Source organism: Quercus robur, chromosome 12, assembly GCF_932294415.1.
Source record: "Quercus robur chromosome 12, dhQueRobu3.1, whole genome shotgun sequence".
NCBI lineage: Eukaryota > Viridiplantae > Streptophyta > Magnoliopsida > Fagales > Fagaceae > Quercus > Quercus robur.
Window position 1 is genome coordinate 22,140,631 of NC_065545.1, and position 17,085 is coordinate 22,157,715.

The 17,085-nt window shown below is 37.2% G+C and overlaps 1 protein-coding gene across 12 annotated transcripts; it reads right to left on the bottom strand.

Moving 5' to 3' along the window:
* Positions 1 to 449: 449 nt before the first annotated feature.
* LOC126709939 (protein root UVB sensitive 6-like) lies at positions 450 to 6,778 on the bottom strand. 12 transcript variants are annotated; one of them, XR_007649534.1, is made up of 6 exons: positions 6,501 to 6,778; positions 5,301 to 5,418; positions 5,101 to 5,220; positions 3,790 to 3,855; positions 2,876 to 3,021; positions 450 to 1,715 (listed from the first exon to the last, which is right to left on the bottom strand). XR_007649534.1 is itself a non-coding variant. In XM_050410315.1 (5 exons), the coding sequence occupies exons 1-4, from the start codon at positions 6,623 to 6,625 to the stop codon at positions 3,790 to 3,792; spliced, it is 429 nt and encodes a 142-aa protein (XP_050266272.1). In that variant the 5' UTR covers positions 6,626 to 6,778; the 3' UTR covers positions 450 to 3,021. The 12 variants fall into 12 exon arrangements, 3 of the variants coding, with proteins under 3 accessions (XP_050266272.1, XP_050266273.1, XP_050266271.1); XR_007649541.1 differs by lacking the exon at positions 3,790 to 3,855 and having other exon boundaries at positions 450 to 1,114; positions 1,672 to 1,715; positions 6,348 to 6,778; XR_007649535.1 differs by lacking the exon at positions 3,790 to 3,855.
* Positions 6,779 to 17,085: the final 10,307 nt, after the last annotated feature.

The window sequence follows — 17,085 nt, forward strand, 5'->3', positions numbered from 1 at the left end:
TTGTAGATTTCAAAATCATTTAATCAGTTTGAAAAATAAAATCTATTTTTAACAGTAAATATTATAATATATTATAATCTTACAGTGTTATAAAAATTTTTTTAAGAAAATATGAATTAAAAAAATCAAGTTTCAAAATTAACAATATTGTGGGCAAACATTAGATATTATACAAAAAAAATAAGTGTTAAGTATTATATGTAGATTTTAATATACATAAAAATGATTTCAAATAAAATTGTAAAGTAGTCCGCGCATCACGAGGGATATCATCTAGTTGTAAAAATATCCCCACCAAAACAATTGAAATGGACAAGATCCCCCCCCCCCTAATAAACCCATTAAAATGCAAGAATTTGCCCCCCAAAACCGATTAAGTCATACACCTCCAAAAACATTTAAAAGCGCCAAAATGCCACCTGAAAACCCATTAATTTACAATATCAAAGTCATTCAAATGAGCAAACTGCCCCCTCTAAACCCATTAAACTGCTTAAATTCTCATCCAAAAGCGTTAAAATCACCAAAATTCACTCTGTAGCTAAATTCATTAAAATGGCCAAAATCCGACCCAAAACTCATTAAAATGCAAAACTATACAACCAAAACCCTTAAAATGACCAAACTTCTCCCTAAAAACACAATAATTAGAAAGTACCTCGCGAAATTCAATGACATGTCCAAACTGCCCTTTCAAAACTCCTTAAGTTGCGAAAATACTACTCCACAACCATGTAAATGGACAACATGCCTCCTAAAAACCCCTTGACTTGCTGAAATATTTCCCCAATACTATTGAAATGGCCAATATGTCTCCATGAAACACATTATATAGCAAAAATAACCCCTTCCAAGCCATTAAAATGGCAACGATGCCATTTCACCTTGTTGTAAGCTTGCTACTAACAAACAACCACAATCTACAAGTTACATATGAAAAAATGCACCACATAACTTAAAATTCCTAGTCTCATGAGCCATGGCAGCATCATAAACCAAACACTGTAAAAAGAGATTGCAAAGAGCAACAAACCTGAAGTTTGAGACTGCTATGAAAGGAACTTTTCCTCAAAAGTTGACTTTGAGCTTGTGGAAGCACTAGAACATACCAGAACTAGCATGACAATGACTTAAAACAAAACATAGAGTGACCATTTATGATATAAAAAATTACCCAAACTGCCCATAAGCAAAAAAGTAACAATATGCTAAGACATCAGAAAATATGACTTTGCACTATACAGTAGTGGAAGAAACTGAAAAAGCCTATGAAAACATCTTCAGAAAAAATCTTTTTAATTGAAAAAATCTAATAAGTTATGAAGCACCTGCTAAAAGCTCTTGAAAAGAAAATTTTTTGAAGGGACAATAATATTACTCAAATGAAAGGCCCCGCATTTAGAAAGGAACAAAATGGTCTTCATATCTAGGGGTGTCGACGGGTTGGATCAAGTCAGTTTGGACTCAAACACATTATGTCAGTCCTACAGTGGTGAAGGATGAGACCATCACTATACAATATGCTAAGACATCTGAAAATATGACTTTGCACTATACAGTAGTGGAAGAATATGAACAATCCTATGAAAACGTCTTCAGAAAACATCAATCAATAATAGTAATTTGTAGCATTTTATATCAGCAGGATTTAAATATCATACACAATATTACCTGACACGCAGAACCAGACAATAGTAGAGGAGCCAAACTGCAGTCTGAAACACGTAATTCAAGCTTGTCATTAAGGAGAAGATTCACAGACTTGAAATTTTGGTGAACAGATCTCATGCAGATACATATACCACAAAAAAAGAGAAAAAAAATCAGTTTCTAATTCACTAAACATGGGTGACAAAAGACTTCCTCACAAAAGTTTAAAATCTACAAGTTGTGATTTTCTAGGTTAGCAATAAAAGAGACAACAACACAAAAAAAAAAAAAAAAAAAAAAGGGGGTTTCTGAGCTCCTAGCCTAACATGAGCATTCTATATAAGCAACTAACAAACTCCATGTCTCAAGTTAGGTAAAACAATACCATTGCAGACTAGCTTAAAATCCAAAAAGAAATGGAAAAATTCAAAAAAAAAAAAAAGAAAGAAATATCAAGTTCTGTATTAATTAAAAAGAGACCATTAGAGAAAGAGAGAGAGGAACAAACTTTAGAAGTATCAAGTACATAAGAATTCAAATCACAAAAGTAAATTAAATTATTTCTATCTACGAAAAGTTATGGAATATTCTTCCTCAATACATCTCGAGTATATTTCGTGATCAAAATATAAAAAGATTGAATTCAAACTAGTTGTGATTGCTTTGACAAATATGATTTGTTTGGATTAAACCAAATTCTCTTTTACTTGGTACCCCACAGGCACTAAAATCATCTAAAACAAGAAAGTACAACAAGGCCTATACCACAGCTTAAGGGTGTAAATTTGTTGTATGGTTTTAGAGTCATAGAAAAATACTCTAGAAATAAAAGACTCTGTGCTAAGTGAAAGTGTAAAACTGTAAAGAATATAAAAATAAAAAATAAAAAAACAATTAACTAAAGAAATTCATAAATAAAGGAAATGGAAACCGCAAATAAAATTTGTCAAAGCTTATGCTAACCACATAGATCAGATGGTAAATAAACCACTCAAGCTTCTAGCTTCCTTTAGAGATTGAACAAACAATTTACAGTGGCAATATAGATTGAATAAGTTCACTCCTGTTATTTCAAATTTATAAGGAGTTCCATTCTAATCCTACAGATTTATAAATAAATTGAAAAAAAATAGTTCAGAATTCTATTATTAGGTAACACGGATCAAATTGAAAAAAATAGTTCAAAATTCTATTATTTAAGGATCAATGCCAAATAACATCTCACCAGATGCCTGCCATGGCTCTGGTACTAAAGACGAAGGATTTATCAAAGCTGCTGCAATTCCTCTCCCCACCATACCCAGCAACAACCTTGCTTGCATATCAAGAACCATTGCTCTAACTTCTTGAGCATTTGTACCTCCAAGTAGCCTGCATTTTATCATGTCTAGACTCTACATCATGCAAAACCATGTTTTCATATCTTCAATGAAAACAATGAAGCAAACAAATTAAAGAGCATCAAAACAACTACCCTTCCCCAATAATAATAAAAAACCTCCACCACCAAAAAGAGGTAAGTGGCAGGATGCATTGCATGGAGCAGTAGGACAACTCTGAGCTACATTTAGAATTTCAAAACCCTATAATCAAGGTGATTTTTTGTTGGAGACAAGGTAATACAGGGAGGTCATTTATGTAAAAGGAGGAGGCCACTATCAGTATGACAGCTATATGCCTACAGGACAAGATTGTATACCTACATTCACAAATCATCTTTCCTAAAATAATAGGAAATTGATTAACCCTTTGTTCGAGTCACTGTATAAGACGGCATACACACAGTGAGAATGTTTAAAGGTTCACCCCTTAAATTAAATGTCAATACATTGAGAAAGAGTCGATATCTAGTAAAATGATTAGACATTGGAGAGTACAAAACCAGAGCATTACTAACCGAGAGTAGGAAGAGAGAGGGAAACCGAGAACCAAGGGTAATAAGGGGAAGGTAGACAAGTGATTCACCAACACTGACTTCGTTTCTAAGGGACTTCCCATTGTAGGATACTCGTACACCCACCATAACAAACGAATTGTGAACCCAATAAAGGAGTTAGCCCATTAACCAACGATTTGACCCGCAAATATATATATATATATATATATATATGGAAGGCAGAACAAAAAAATCAACAGCACCTAAAATTTGGAACACTCAGCAATTTTGCAGGTATACTTCCAGAGAATAGATTGTTCTCCACATTCCTACATACCAAGCAAGAATTTGTGAGTTGCTGTAGGCAACACATAGTTCCTCCTTGCTACTTCTAAATCAAGATCAAATTTTGGAACAAAAATATTGCCAAGAAACAATATAATCAAATATTGAAAAACAAAAATGAAAAATCAAAGAGGGTGAAAGAAGGGTACAAATCCTGCAGGCTGCAAGAGAATATCCTGTAAAAGATCAATGTCTGGAGATATATCTAGACATATTGATTGATGCCTAAGGCAATACAATAGAATCAAAGGGCTGGAAAAGATAATCAAGAAAGTGAGAGAGGAACAAACTTTAGTAGTATCAAGTACATAAGAATTCAAATCACAAAAGTAAATAATTTCTGTCTGTGCAGTTATGGAATATTCTTCTGTGATACATCTCGAGTATATTTCGTGATCAAAATATAAAAAGATTGAATTCAAACTAGTTGTGATTGCTTTGACAAATATGATTTGTTTGGTTTAAACCAAATAATTGAAAGGATCCTATACCTTAAAAGCTTATGTCACTTGAAGGATTTGATTTATTGGACATGAGTTTCACCATCAATTTTTTGCACTAAGACTTCAATTTTCCATAACTAGACTGAATAAATTTGGCATGAAACCAAGTCAAATGGTTTCACTTTCATGAATCATGAGGAGTGTAAACAAAGTATGCATGCCCCAAAAGTATTGAAAGCTAAGCCACCAAAGCATGATCTAAATTACTATATATATAAACGACTTGAGAGTATATTGCATAACATACAAACTCAATCCATTTTTAAAGTGAGGGGAAAGGAAATGTTTCCACTAATAAGAGTCGGAACTTGTGGGTAGGGCAACACTGCTGTGTGGTTGATTTTTAATTTTTTATTGCATGGTACTGTGGAGAGGTCAACGGCTTTAATGTTCCCAATGACTTTAGACTTGGCATAAAATCCTCCTTTTGTGGCCATGACTTGTCAAATGAATAGAGAAATTAAAATTCATCTCGATCCTTGATACATGAACCGAGATTTAGGTTACTCCATACAGATTTTGGAGAGTTCTTATGTTAGATGCAATGATGTCAAATCTGTTTTTTTTTTTTTTTTTTTTTTTTTTTCTCTCTCTCTAGAAAGATGTCAAAACAGTATCTGAGTCTACAAACCCATGTCACAAAAAATTTCATTTGATAGACCTATCTCTCATTCCAAATATAGATATCATCCTGTAAAAATAGAACGAGAAGTTTGATAAGCATACCAGATCTACAATATTCCCAACACATTCTCCTTTAGCAATTACATCCCCAATGTTTTCTCCTTTGGCAAAGGCTTTGTAAATTGGAGTACGAGTTGATGTTAATGTTACAGCAACCACATTCTACAAGCAAAGAGTACAGAATATGAGAGTGCACGACTAACATGACCATGACAGATGGTGTCATGAAAAAGCCATCAAACCTTTACTATGTTAGCAGCACCACCCAAAGGAAGAAAAGGGTGTGGCACAGATGCAGTTGCCAACTCCACACCAGCATCCAGCTCCATAAGGAGATCACTCGTAAATCGTAGCTGTAACCTAATTTTAGGGAGATACATGGTATTATAACCTGGGAGATGTCAAAAATGAACAGAAAGTATTTCTGTTCAAAATTTCATAGAGTCAATTCATATGTAGATATTTTTACTAGTGTAATTTCATAGAGTCAATAAACTTCATGCCACAAATTTCAAAGGAGAAACATAGAAAATAAATGAAAAATCTTTTAAAACAACAGGAACATGATAATCAATTCAAGTCCGTATGCAGTTGAAAGGATATTCCACACCAATTAGAATAAAAAACCAAAGGGGAACAGCTAAGACTACCATTCAATAATATATACAATCAATACAGAATGGAAAATAACAAAAATTCCAGATGGGTAATCTTCAAACATGAAAACTATCAAATTTTGATGGGAGAATCTATATGATCATCACATTTCAGATACATTTGCTTTGGCTATTCTTAAAATGTGTTGATAAATGTTTCCTTGATTATTACTTCTCTTTTCTCACAATATTTTACAAGATAAGCTTCCGTAACAAGATCCAAATAAATTTTCTTTGTAAACACAAGGAATCAGTTTTTTTTAATGTAGTTATACATGAAAGATCATATTAATCAATAAACCTATACATGGTTATATACACATAATTTTCACAGAGAGATATTCAATATGGATTTATTTCAACCTAAAGTTTGAAACAGAAGCTACAGAAAACTGAACTATAATCCCAAACAGATTTATCAAAAAACACATTAAAACCAAAATTTGAACAAAACCCCAGAAAACCCAATAACCAAAAGCCACCACAAAGCCAAAAAAGAGCAACAAGAATCGGATCCAAAGAGAAGCCAAAAAAAAAAACCATAACTATCGTAAGAAAAAAAAAAACACAGAACTCAATACCTCTGAACAATAAAATTGAACAAATATAGAAAAAAGTGGAAAGAATTCTTACAATGAATCAACCGCTGGACCAGAATATCAGCAAAAACCTCTATTCCCGAAACTCCAAATCTAGGTTTTTTGAATGTTCAAACAGTGAAACCCTAGAAAAGCACGGATGATCATCAACAACATTGAATTGGATGACAGTAGCAGTAGAAGTTACCTTCTTTTTGACGGTGGTGGTGAAGAGAGGAAGAGAAGGATTGCTGGTGAGTGGCTCGAAGGCGCTTCTTCTGTAAGCTCTCCTCGCTTTTGCTCTTGTGGATCTCCGGTGACCCTCATAGGCATCCACCGCCACCTTGTATCGGTTACGGCGTTCAAAGTGAAGAAAGGGGGAGGGAAAGTGAGAGAGAGAAAAAAAAATTGAAAAGACTGGCCTCAGCGACATGAGCGTTGCACGTGCGACTTTCAACCCAAAATGAAATGCTGATTTTCCAAAAACAAATACTCATTTTTCTTTCTAAAAAAATAATATTGATTTCAAATATTTTTTGGTGAATAAAAAAACAGTGTTCTTTTTTTCACCCCCTTCTTCTTTGTGCTTTCAAAATACCAATTGATGGAAGAACCATTTAAAATTTCTTTTGGAAAATAATAAAAATAATTCATTAAAAAATCTATGTTCTTATATTTTAAAAAACTAAAAGGGTTAGTTTATTTGTTTGTATGGTTTTCCTGTCAATGATATTATCATTTAGCCTAAAAAAAGAAAAATAATCGTTTTATTTTTGTGTCTCAATATCTCATATTTTGTATGGGTATTTTAAATTTTAATACTACTTTTCTTTTTACATTTTCCTCTATTTTAAGTTGCACTAGAATAACTAGTAGCAAAGCCATTTTCACTTGGGATTATAAATCCATATTATGTTATTATGTGTAACATATGACTTATTAATTTACAAATATAGATAAATATTGTGGGGCACAAAAATTCAGATAAGGTACTTGTGCCACGTGTCATATCCATAGCTAAGGAGCCCCTTATCATGCTAAGGAGGCCACAAGCTCCGACAGTAAGGCCATGTCAGTGGCACATTGCCAAAGGAGGTCCTACTGTTGAGAAAAAGTTTCGGAGAGGGGGTTAGCCCTAACATAACTGGAGGGATGGTGGCTGCCCCCATATTCAATGCATCCCACTAAACCTCCTAATTGCATTTATGTGGAGAAGATCCTTGAACAGTGCTGTCTTGGTCGCCGCAACTCACAAGGGGTTTGGGAAGGTGTCTGATGGGCAAGCCCTCAAGTGGTGGACTGGACAATCAACAAATGAAGAGTTAAGATCACTTGAAGGGGGCTATATAATAGGAGAAACCCCCCAAAGGGCGGAGGACACAAAATCGGTAGAGAAAACACTGTAGTATTAAGAAATGTAACTGTAGTCAAATCTAAGAGAATATATATTCAAGAACTACTCTCTTCGAACATTGCCAAGGAAGAATTTTTGTCCATCACATTTGTCTATTTATTGCTTTACCTCACTCTCTTACCATTCTTAGCCCATTAAGGGCGTCGTCCACTTCATTGAAGCCTAACTTTTTAGCCCACTCTTTACAAATTTATTGTATTGGGCTCTTTAGGCCTTAATCCATTTATCTTTTGGACCTAAGGACAAAAGCCCGCCCTTACAATTGGCGTCATCTGTGGGAAAGGCTTGAACTTCAGTGAGTTCGACGTCCAACCATGGCAGGATCAAGGCAAGACCGAGAGAAGTCTATTAGTTCCCAAAGTCAGGATCAGTTCCTCAACCTTGAGCAGAGAAGGGACCGTGAGGTTAATGTGCACACCACACATACTAGCAGGAGTCAATCTCGAAAGGGGAGTCACATCTCCTACAAGGAGAATACCAGTAGCTTGCAGTTGGAGATTGACCATCTTCGCAGGAGGCTACGTCACAAGCAACGAAGAAGGACTCCCTCAGATTCTAACCCTTCTTTTGAGGACAAAGAGGATGGTAGCTACAGGTCTAGGTCTAGGACTCCTTCCAGTGAGTCTTTTTTGTACGATGAAGATCATCACTATGAGCGAAGGAGTAAGAGTCCACCACATAAAGGTTTGGGCAATGACGCTATGAGCAGGGCTCCTAACCAGATCTCTAAATCACCGTTTACGCGTAGAATTAAAAAGAGAAAACTTCCCCGACATTTTACTCAACCAACTTTCACCAAGTACAATGGAAGAACGGATCCCATGGAGCATGTAAGCCACTTCAACCAGTGAATGGCTGTGCACTCCAAGAGTAAGGCCCTGATATGCAAGGTGTTCCCACTCAACTTGGGGCCTATGGCGATGAGGTGGTTTGACGGCCTAAAGGAAGGCTCTATCAACTCCTTTAAAGAGCTTACTCAGGCGTTTGGGGCCCGTTTTATGACTTGCGGCAGGGTTCTTCGGCCTTTGGACTCTTTGCTGTCCATGGCAATACGGGAGGGGGATACCTTTAAAACGTACTCCGACAGATACTAGGAGATGTTCAACGAGATAGATGGAGACTTTGATGATGTGGCTATAAGAACCTTCAAGGTCAGCCTGCCAGTTGAGCATGATCTGAGAAAGTCCTTGACTAGGAAACCAGTCAGGAGTGTGCGTAGGCTTATGGATTGCATTGATGAGTATAAACGGGTCGAAGAGGACCAGCAATAGGGAAAAGGGAAGGCTAAGGTGGTTCGTTAGGACAGAAGGAATCTCAGGTCGAACAGGTACAATAACAATCGACCTCAGAGAGATTTTACAGGGCACTTTAGATCAACTACTACTCAGGTAGTCAGTACTGTGTTTCAAGAGTTGGTACACCCAATCCTGGAAAAAATCAAGAACAAGCCATACTTTCAATGGCCAAACAAGATAGGGAGAGACCCTATGAAGCGCAACCAAAGTCTTCATTATCGGTACCACCAGGAACGAGGGCACAGTATCAAGGATTGAAGGACTTTATGGAGCCACTTGGAGCAATTAGTTAAAGTGGAAAAGTTAAAGCAATTCTTGCATCAACCCAACGGACAGGACAGTTAAGCAAGGTTAGGGGCTTAAAGGGACGCTTCCACAAGGCCGCCTTTAGGTACGATCAGCATCATCCTGGCTGCCCCGTAAAGGACTGGTTCTCAGCCATCTAGGGTGATGTTTGTGGCTCGGCCACCTACAGATGGCTCATCCCCTGATCCGAAAGAGGAGTAGAGTGGAGGTCCGACCAGCATTGAGCTTTTCCAACGAAGACAAAGTGGGAACCTTGCAGCTACACGATGATACCCTAGTAGTTACTCTCAGGATAGGTGGGTATGACGTGAAGAGAAAGCAGCGTAGAGATCATGTACCCTAACCCATTTAAGGGACTGAAGCTGAGGTCCAATAATCGTGTTTAACGGCAAGGTTGTCTTTCCAAAAAGCCAAATCCTACTACCCGTTCTAACAGGGACAAAGGTTGTGGAAGTGAACTTCATTATGGTAGATGCCTATTCCCCCTACACTACCATTATGGTAAGGCCTTGGCTTCATGCCTTAGAGGTCGTATCTTCCACCCTACACCTAAAAGGGAAGTATCCATCTAGGGGACAAGTTGAGGAACTGGTGGGGAGCCTATCCATGGCTAGGCAATGCATGGTAGCCACAATTAGACATCAAACTGGGGTCAAAAGTCCTCGGCCTCTACGACGAGGGACTTATAGCAATTAAGGGTGCCAGAATTGTCTCTGAGGGCAACGGCAGAAGGGGTTAAATGTGAGCAACTGGAGAAAATTGTTATTGGCAACGACGAGGAGAAATTCTTCCAAGTCGGAGTTCAGCTGCCTCCTTGGGAGAAGGACAAGCTAATAGGTTTTATTAGAAAAAATAAAACCAACTCTCTGTTACTACTTCCAAGCTCATACTGTTGTGGTTCTAACCCAACTCTCTCTCCAATCACTGCTTCGGAAAGCTGATTACACAGGAAGGGTTGCAAAATGGGCAACGATCCTAGGAGCCTTCGATATCAAATACATGCCTCACACCTCTATAAAGAGGCAGGTCCTTGCCGACTTAGTAACAGAGTTCGCTGAGCCTTATTTTAAAGAAAGCCCTGACAGGCTAAGCATGGATGGAAAATCAGTTGGGATGATCTCCTTACAAGAACCTCTACCTTAGAAGATCTATGTTGATGGCACGGTAAACCAGAGGGGATCAGGAGTGGGGCTAGTTATGGTATCTCTTGAAAGAATCATCATTGAGAAATCCTTAAGACTGGGCTTCCCGGCCACAAATAATGAGGCTGAGTACGAGGCTTTGTTGGTGGAAATGATCATGGTTCAAAAAATGGGAGGAAGAATAGTATAGATGTTCTCAGATTTAGGGTTGGTCGTAGGTCACGTAAAGGGAGAACTGGAAGCCAGGGATGTGAGAATGTAAGAGTATCTAAACTAGGCTAGGCATTTGCAGTCAAGATTTGGCTCTTTTTCCTTGTACCAGATCCCTAGAAGCAGAAACACACATGCTGATTCCCTTGCCACTCTTGCGACATCCTCGACACAAAGCCTACCTCGAGTCATCTTGGTCAAGGATCTATACAGCCCTACCGAGGCGAAAAAGGAGAAGGTCCAGATTCATCAACTAAGGGTGGGGCCTAGTTGGATGGATCCTATTGTCCTATTCCTTAAGGATGACATCTGGCTCGAGGAGAAAGGGGAGGCTAACAAGGTGCGGAGAAAGGCTCCCCGATTTAGCTGTTTGAGGACCAAAAGCTGTACAAGCGCTCTTTTTAGGGCCATATTTACTGTGCATCCACCCTGAAGCAGTGGAGCTACTCTTGGAAGAGTTGCACGAAGGAATTTGTGGGAGCCATTCAGGAGGCATATCCTTATCTCACAAGGCCCTTACTTAGGGATATTGATGGCCCAATATGCAAAGAGAGGCACAAGAGTACGTAAAGAAGTGTGACCAATGTCAGAGATTTGCTCTTAACGTCCATCAGCCCGAGAGCGTTCTTAACCCTCTATCTAGCCCATGGCCTTTTGCTCAGTGGGGCTTGAACATTGTAGGGCCCTTCCCCAAAGCAGTAGAAAACAGGAAATGGCTTTTGGTCAACACTGATTACTTTACCAAGTGGGTTGAAGCTGACCCACTGGCAAACATCAGGGACATGGATGCCAAAAAGTTTGTGTGGAAGAACATTGTTACTCAATTTGGAATCCCCCATACCCTCATCTCGGATAACGGACTTATGTTTGATAGCAAGGCTTTTAGAAGGTACTACTGTGATATGGGTATCACGAATAAGTATTCCACTCCAGCCTACCCCTAGGGGAATGGGCAAGCCGAGACTGTCAATAAGGTTATAGTGAACGGATTCAAGAAGCAGTTGGATGATGCAAAAGGCAAATGGGTGGATGAGCTTCCACATGTCCTCTGGACATATCGAACTACCCCTCGTAGGTCGACGGGGGAGACCCCCTTTTCAATGACCTATGAGGCCGAGGCTGTGATTCCTTTGAAGACTGGATTCCCAATGTTGAGGACTAGCTTATTCACTCCAGACAGCAATGGCAACCTACTAGAAAATAGCCTGGATCTAGTTAAGAAGCAAAGAGAAAATGCCATGATTCAATTAGCATATTACCAGCAAAAATTCAAACAAGGGTATGACTCCGATGTGAAGTTAAGACCGTTGAACCCAGGGGACTTAGTATTGAGGAAGGTGGTAGGCACTTCAAAAAACCCAACATGGGGGAAGTTAGGGCCTAATTGGGAAAGGCTATACCGTATCACCTCGGTAGTAGGCGTAGGAGCATACTTCCTAGAAGATCTAAACGAAAAAGTTGTGCAGCGACCTTAGAATGTAAATAACTTGCGAAGGTACTATTATTAATGAAAGGTAGCTCTGCCATGTTTTCATTTATGACATTATATGTTGCATCTATTGCTTGTTTGAATATTAAACAGAACCTTAGTTATGCCTGGTTCTTTGGACCACATGTCTTGGGTAAATTAATACTTCACATTATTTCTAAATGTTAAACAGAACCTTGGTTATGCCTAACTCCTCGAGCCACATGCCTTGGGTAAATTAACATTCTCCATTATTTCTCTAAGTATTAAACAGAATATTGGTTATGTCTAGCTCCCCAAACCATATGCCTTAGGTAAATTAATACTTCACATTATTTCTAAGTGTTAAATAGAACCTTGATTATACTTGACTTCTCAGACCACATGCCTTGGATAAATTAATACTCTCCATTATTTCTCTAAGTATTAAACAGAACCTTGGTTATGCCTGGCTCCTCATACCACATGCCTTGGGTAAATTAACACTCTTCATTATTTCTCTAAGTATTAAACAGAACCTTAGATATACTTAGCTCCTCGAACCACATGTATTGGGTAAATTAATACTTCACATTTTTTCTAAATGTTAAACAGAACCTTGGTAATGCCTGACTCCTCGGACCACATGCCTTGGGTAAATTAATGCTTCACTTTACATCTCTAAGTATTAAACAAGAACCTTAGTTATGTCTGACTCCTCAGACCACATGCATTGAGTAAAGTAATACTTCCCATTATTTCTCTAAGTGTTATGTTTCTCTTTAAAAACTTAGACCCCCCTGTTGATTGCACAATTTTCAGTACCAGCACATAGCCATTTTTCTCATTGTTTATACGCATTTAATTCATTTGAATTAGCAATAATTTATTACTGTTAGCTTTTGTTAAAGTTTGGGTATTCACCCTTAAAGGCATCATCAATCTTAAGTCTCATTAGAGGGCAAAATGATAACTACACTAGCCATAGATAAATATTGCAAGGAAAATAAAGATCCATAAAATGAAATTTGATATCTTTTCATTGAACAAAAGAGAGGTACATTATACACAGTGGCAAACCGCCACAACAAAAGGAAAGGTACAAAAAAGAAAGAGTAGAGTAAAAAAAAGAAAAAAAAGCCTTCTAAAACTATGCCTTGGCTTGGGAAGGGTCATTTTTAGGATCAGCTGCCTTGGACTTAGGTTAAGCATCCTTCGCCTTGGAGACGGCATCCTTGATCATGAGAGTAGCCTCTATACCCTTAGCCTCTAGCAGGGGTTTAACCTCCTTACCTTTGCCTTTGTCCTCGAGCCGAGGACCATCATGGCCAGCCCCCTTGCCCTTGGCCGCATCAGTGTTGATACTCCATTTTGCAACCTGCATTTAAACTCATATAGAGGGTAAAAGGGTAATTTCACCTTAGAAATATGCATACTGATTTTGGTCATTAGATCCTTAATCTCATTTCACAAAATGATCTTGATATTGTAACGATCAAATTGACTAGTCATAAGCCCTAATCGGACCACCAAATTGAAAGTTATCATCAAATCAAGTTTTAATGGCTGAAATGCACTATCACAAATTGAGTCCGACTATATGTGATTATGAACAATTGATTTCAATTGATTATAAGTATAATCAATTTAAGATCGATGATGTGTCATAATTTGATTGGTTAAAAATACATTTTATGGTAGGATTGCATACACTTAATTAACTAGATAGTTAAACGTTAATCATTCAATGAGTAATTTGTGTAATTATCTTTTAATTAGGGTAAATTTGGAACTAATTAGGTTTGAAATGGGAGTGATTGGAGCCTATTAGTGTTAATTGGAAACTAATTTGGGACCTATTAATGCTAATTGTACTGAAATTATTTTCTAACAAATGACCTCTGCTCACCATTTCATTGATACCTCTCAGACTATTTTGAATCTGTGAATGAGATTACTTTTCCCAGAAACTAGACATTTGGGGCTTCAATTTGAGCATAAGAACGAGACAATTCCGATCAGAATTGAGTCAAATATGATTTTTCGAAATTGGCTCTACAGGCTGTTACAACAGTTACAGGAAAGCCGAAATTTGGCTTGCTCCTCACTCCCACCAATCTTTCCATTTAATGCACCAGATTTCTACAAAGGCTAAAATGAGGTTTAGGTTCATGATTCTTTGTCAACCCTCATTAAATGACATTCCATTCATATTTCCTAAACTACTACTATATAAACCCTCCTCTCCTCCATTCCAAGAGACAAAAACCCCCTCTCTTGAGTTCTAAGAAGTTAAGTAGTCTTGTTATATCTTGGTCTTCTTGAAACTCAAAGTATTGAGTGAGACTCACTCTTCCTCTTCTAACTCTTCTTTTCCTCCACCCTTAGGACCTCTCTCATTAAATGACATTCCATTCATATTTCCTCAACCACTACTATATAAACCCCCCTCTCCTCCATTCCAAGAAATAAAAACCCCATCTCTTCTCCTCTTTTGAATTTTAAGAAGTTGAGTAGTCTTGTCATATTTTGGTCTTCTTAAGACTCAAGGTATTGAGTGAGACTCACTCTTCCTCTTCTAACTCTTCTTTTCCTCCACCCTTAGGACCTCCCTCAAGAGTCTCATTTTCCACCATATGGATCTTGCATGAAGGTATAATCCATTTCCCTAATTATTTTTTATGTTGTCATGATGAGAGTTTAAAATTAAAGTATGATAATAATTATTTAAATTCCTTTAAATATTTTGAATGTTCTTAATTGTTCTTATATATTATTCACATGTTCTTGGTTGTTCATCACATGTTCATGCATAACACTAGTTTTGATCTTAAATTCATATCAAAAACATGAAAAATATGTTTGTTTAATAATTCTTTTAAATTCTTGAATATAAGATATCACCATCCACACACATTCACTATAATTTATCTTTCAATCCAAATGTAATGCTTAATAAATTGAATTAGGGTTTATCACATGCACACACTTTAAATTCAACATACAAAATTGATTGATAACATATTGGATGATGTGATATGAATGTTGGCCACCATAGTCTAGAAGACCGGTTTCACCGGGTAAAGTGGGTGCCTAACACCTTCCCACCTTGTAACATAGCCTCTAAGTTTAGATCAATGGTTAGCAGATCAAATGTTTATCCATGTAATTTTTTATTTTTAGATTGTAACTAGGAAACAAAGTTATGTACTTTATCTTAGATTGTATCTAGGACCAAAGCCATGTAATTTTCCTATGAGCAATGTAAATTTAATTTCAAATCAATAAAATGAGAAATTTTTCAATTTTGGTTTTCTTATTTATCCTAGTAATTAAATAAGTGGCGACTCCATTGTAAACCCCTTAATCTAAAGGAGAAAATATAACTAGTTGAACCTCCATTTTGAGAGGCAATAACACGACTCCACTCATTCATGTGGATTTGGCCCAACATCCTATAAAAAAGGAGGTCGGGGACGCGGTCTCTCACAGTGGCAACTCCACTGGGAATATTGAAGGCTAAGTTTTAATTAGGTTATAGTGGCTAACCATGTCATTGTTTGTTAATTGCTTTTTTTTTTGTATATAATATGTCTAATGTGTCATTATATTCCATATCATGCATCATTTGCTTGAATGAAATTTATTTTATTTGTGTGCTAGCTCGGAAACCCGGTAGTATTAGCTGTGGATTGTGGTCTTCCTAAGACTCACATACCCAGCGGTGAACCTACCACCCATTGCGACAAAGATCATCGTGGTTATTCCATGGTGGTTCATAGGGATAAATGGTACCATACGAACCAACGTGGCGCTCCTAGCATCACAAGTTGGGAGGTACGACGTCCTAACTTGTGGGGACCTTTAACCTACCTTCTACCCATGTTGTAATGACCCATAGAACCTACCTTTAGGTCGATTCATGTAAATTGCATTGCATTATACATGTGTTTGGCCGTTATTTGAACCATGATGAGCCTATCATGATTGTTTGAACCTTGTATATTGTGAATGAACTCAAACCCAAAAGCCTAAGATTGAACTCTACTTGAAATGGAAGCCTAATTTGTTTCTTGAATGGGTCTAAGCCCAACACTTGAGCCCATCAAAAGTGTATACGCATGATCAACATCAAAGGCCAAAAGCTCACAAGATGCATGCCTTCCAAGTGTAAGCCCAAGCCATTTCAAGCAAATACCAAAAGATCATAATCAAGGTTCAAGCCTTCCAAGTGCAATCCTAAATCATTTCATCATAATCAAGGTTCAAGCATACCCAATGGACCAAGAAGAAGCAAGTGGCCCAACTTTGCCTCACTCCACATTTGGTTTGTAACATCATGGTTAAACTTAAAGTTTTTTTGTTTATGCCATGTTTATATGTTTCTTTGAATTCTAAAAATCCATGTAGCATTTGATATACTTTGTTCATGTATATATTTTTTTTTTCTTAAAAATCAAGATTCCCAAATCTCCCACAAAAAAAAAAGAAAAAAGAAAAAGGAAGAAGTCTCATTTTCAAAATGGTACATGAGTATCTTTTGGACAAAACATTTTATAAATCTTGATGTTTAAAAGCTTGAGCAATCAACTTGTACCAAGGAATGATTAATTTCATTTAATCCATGTAAAGACTTTTGCTAGTTGACTAAGAATATAAGAAGAAATGGTCTTAAAAGGCAATCAAAAAGAATCCATCCAACGGAAAATCCCAAGAATCCATGCACTTGATCCAATTTTCAAAAGTCTTTTGTTTCACATCATTAGAGCATTCATACTTTTTCTTTTAAGATGAATTTATTAAAAAAGCTTGAATCACTGTGTCTACAAACAAACTAGGGATAGGAGGCCATCTTTGGTTAAACCAAATTTTTTCCTATTACCTAGAATGTTCATCATCCATTGCTAGCCCATTTGAGCCTTTAAACATTTAGCCTTTTTTTGCATGAACCCACTAAAATCTAAACTTGGGGTGGGAAA

Excerpts from the sequence above, each read along its gene's own strand:
- LOC126709939 (XM_050410314.1), bottom strand. The coding sequence starts at position 6,625 with ATGCCTATGAGGGTCACCGGAGATCCACAAGAGCAAAAGCGAGGAGAG. Across the intron at positions 5,419-6,500 it reads CCACCACCGTCAAAAAGAAG|GTTACAGCTACGATTTACGA; the intron begins GTAACTTCTACT and ends CCCTAAAATTAG. Across the intron at positions 5,221-5,300 it reads GTGCTGCTAACATAGTAAAG|AATGTGGTTGCTGTAACATT; the intron begins GTTTGATGGCTT and ends CTTTGCTTGTAG.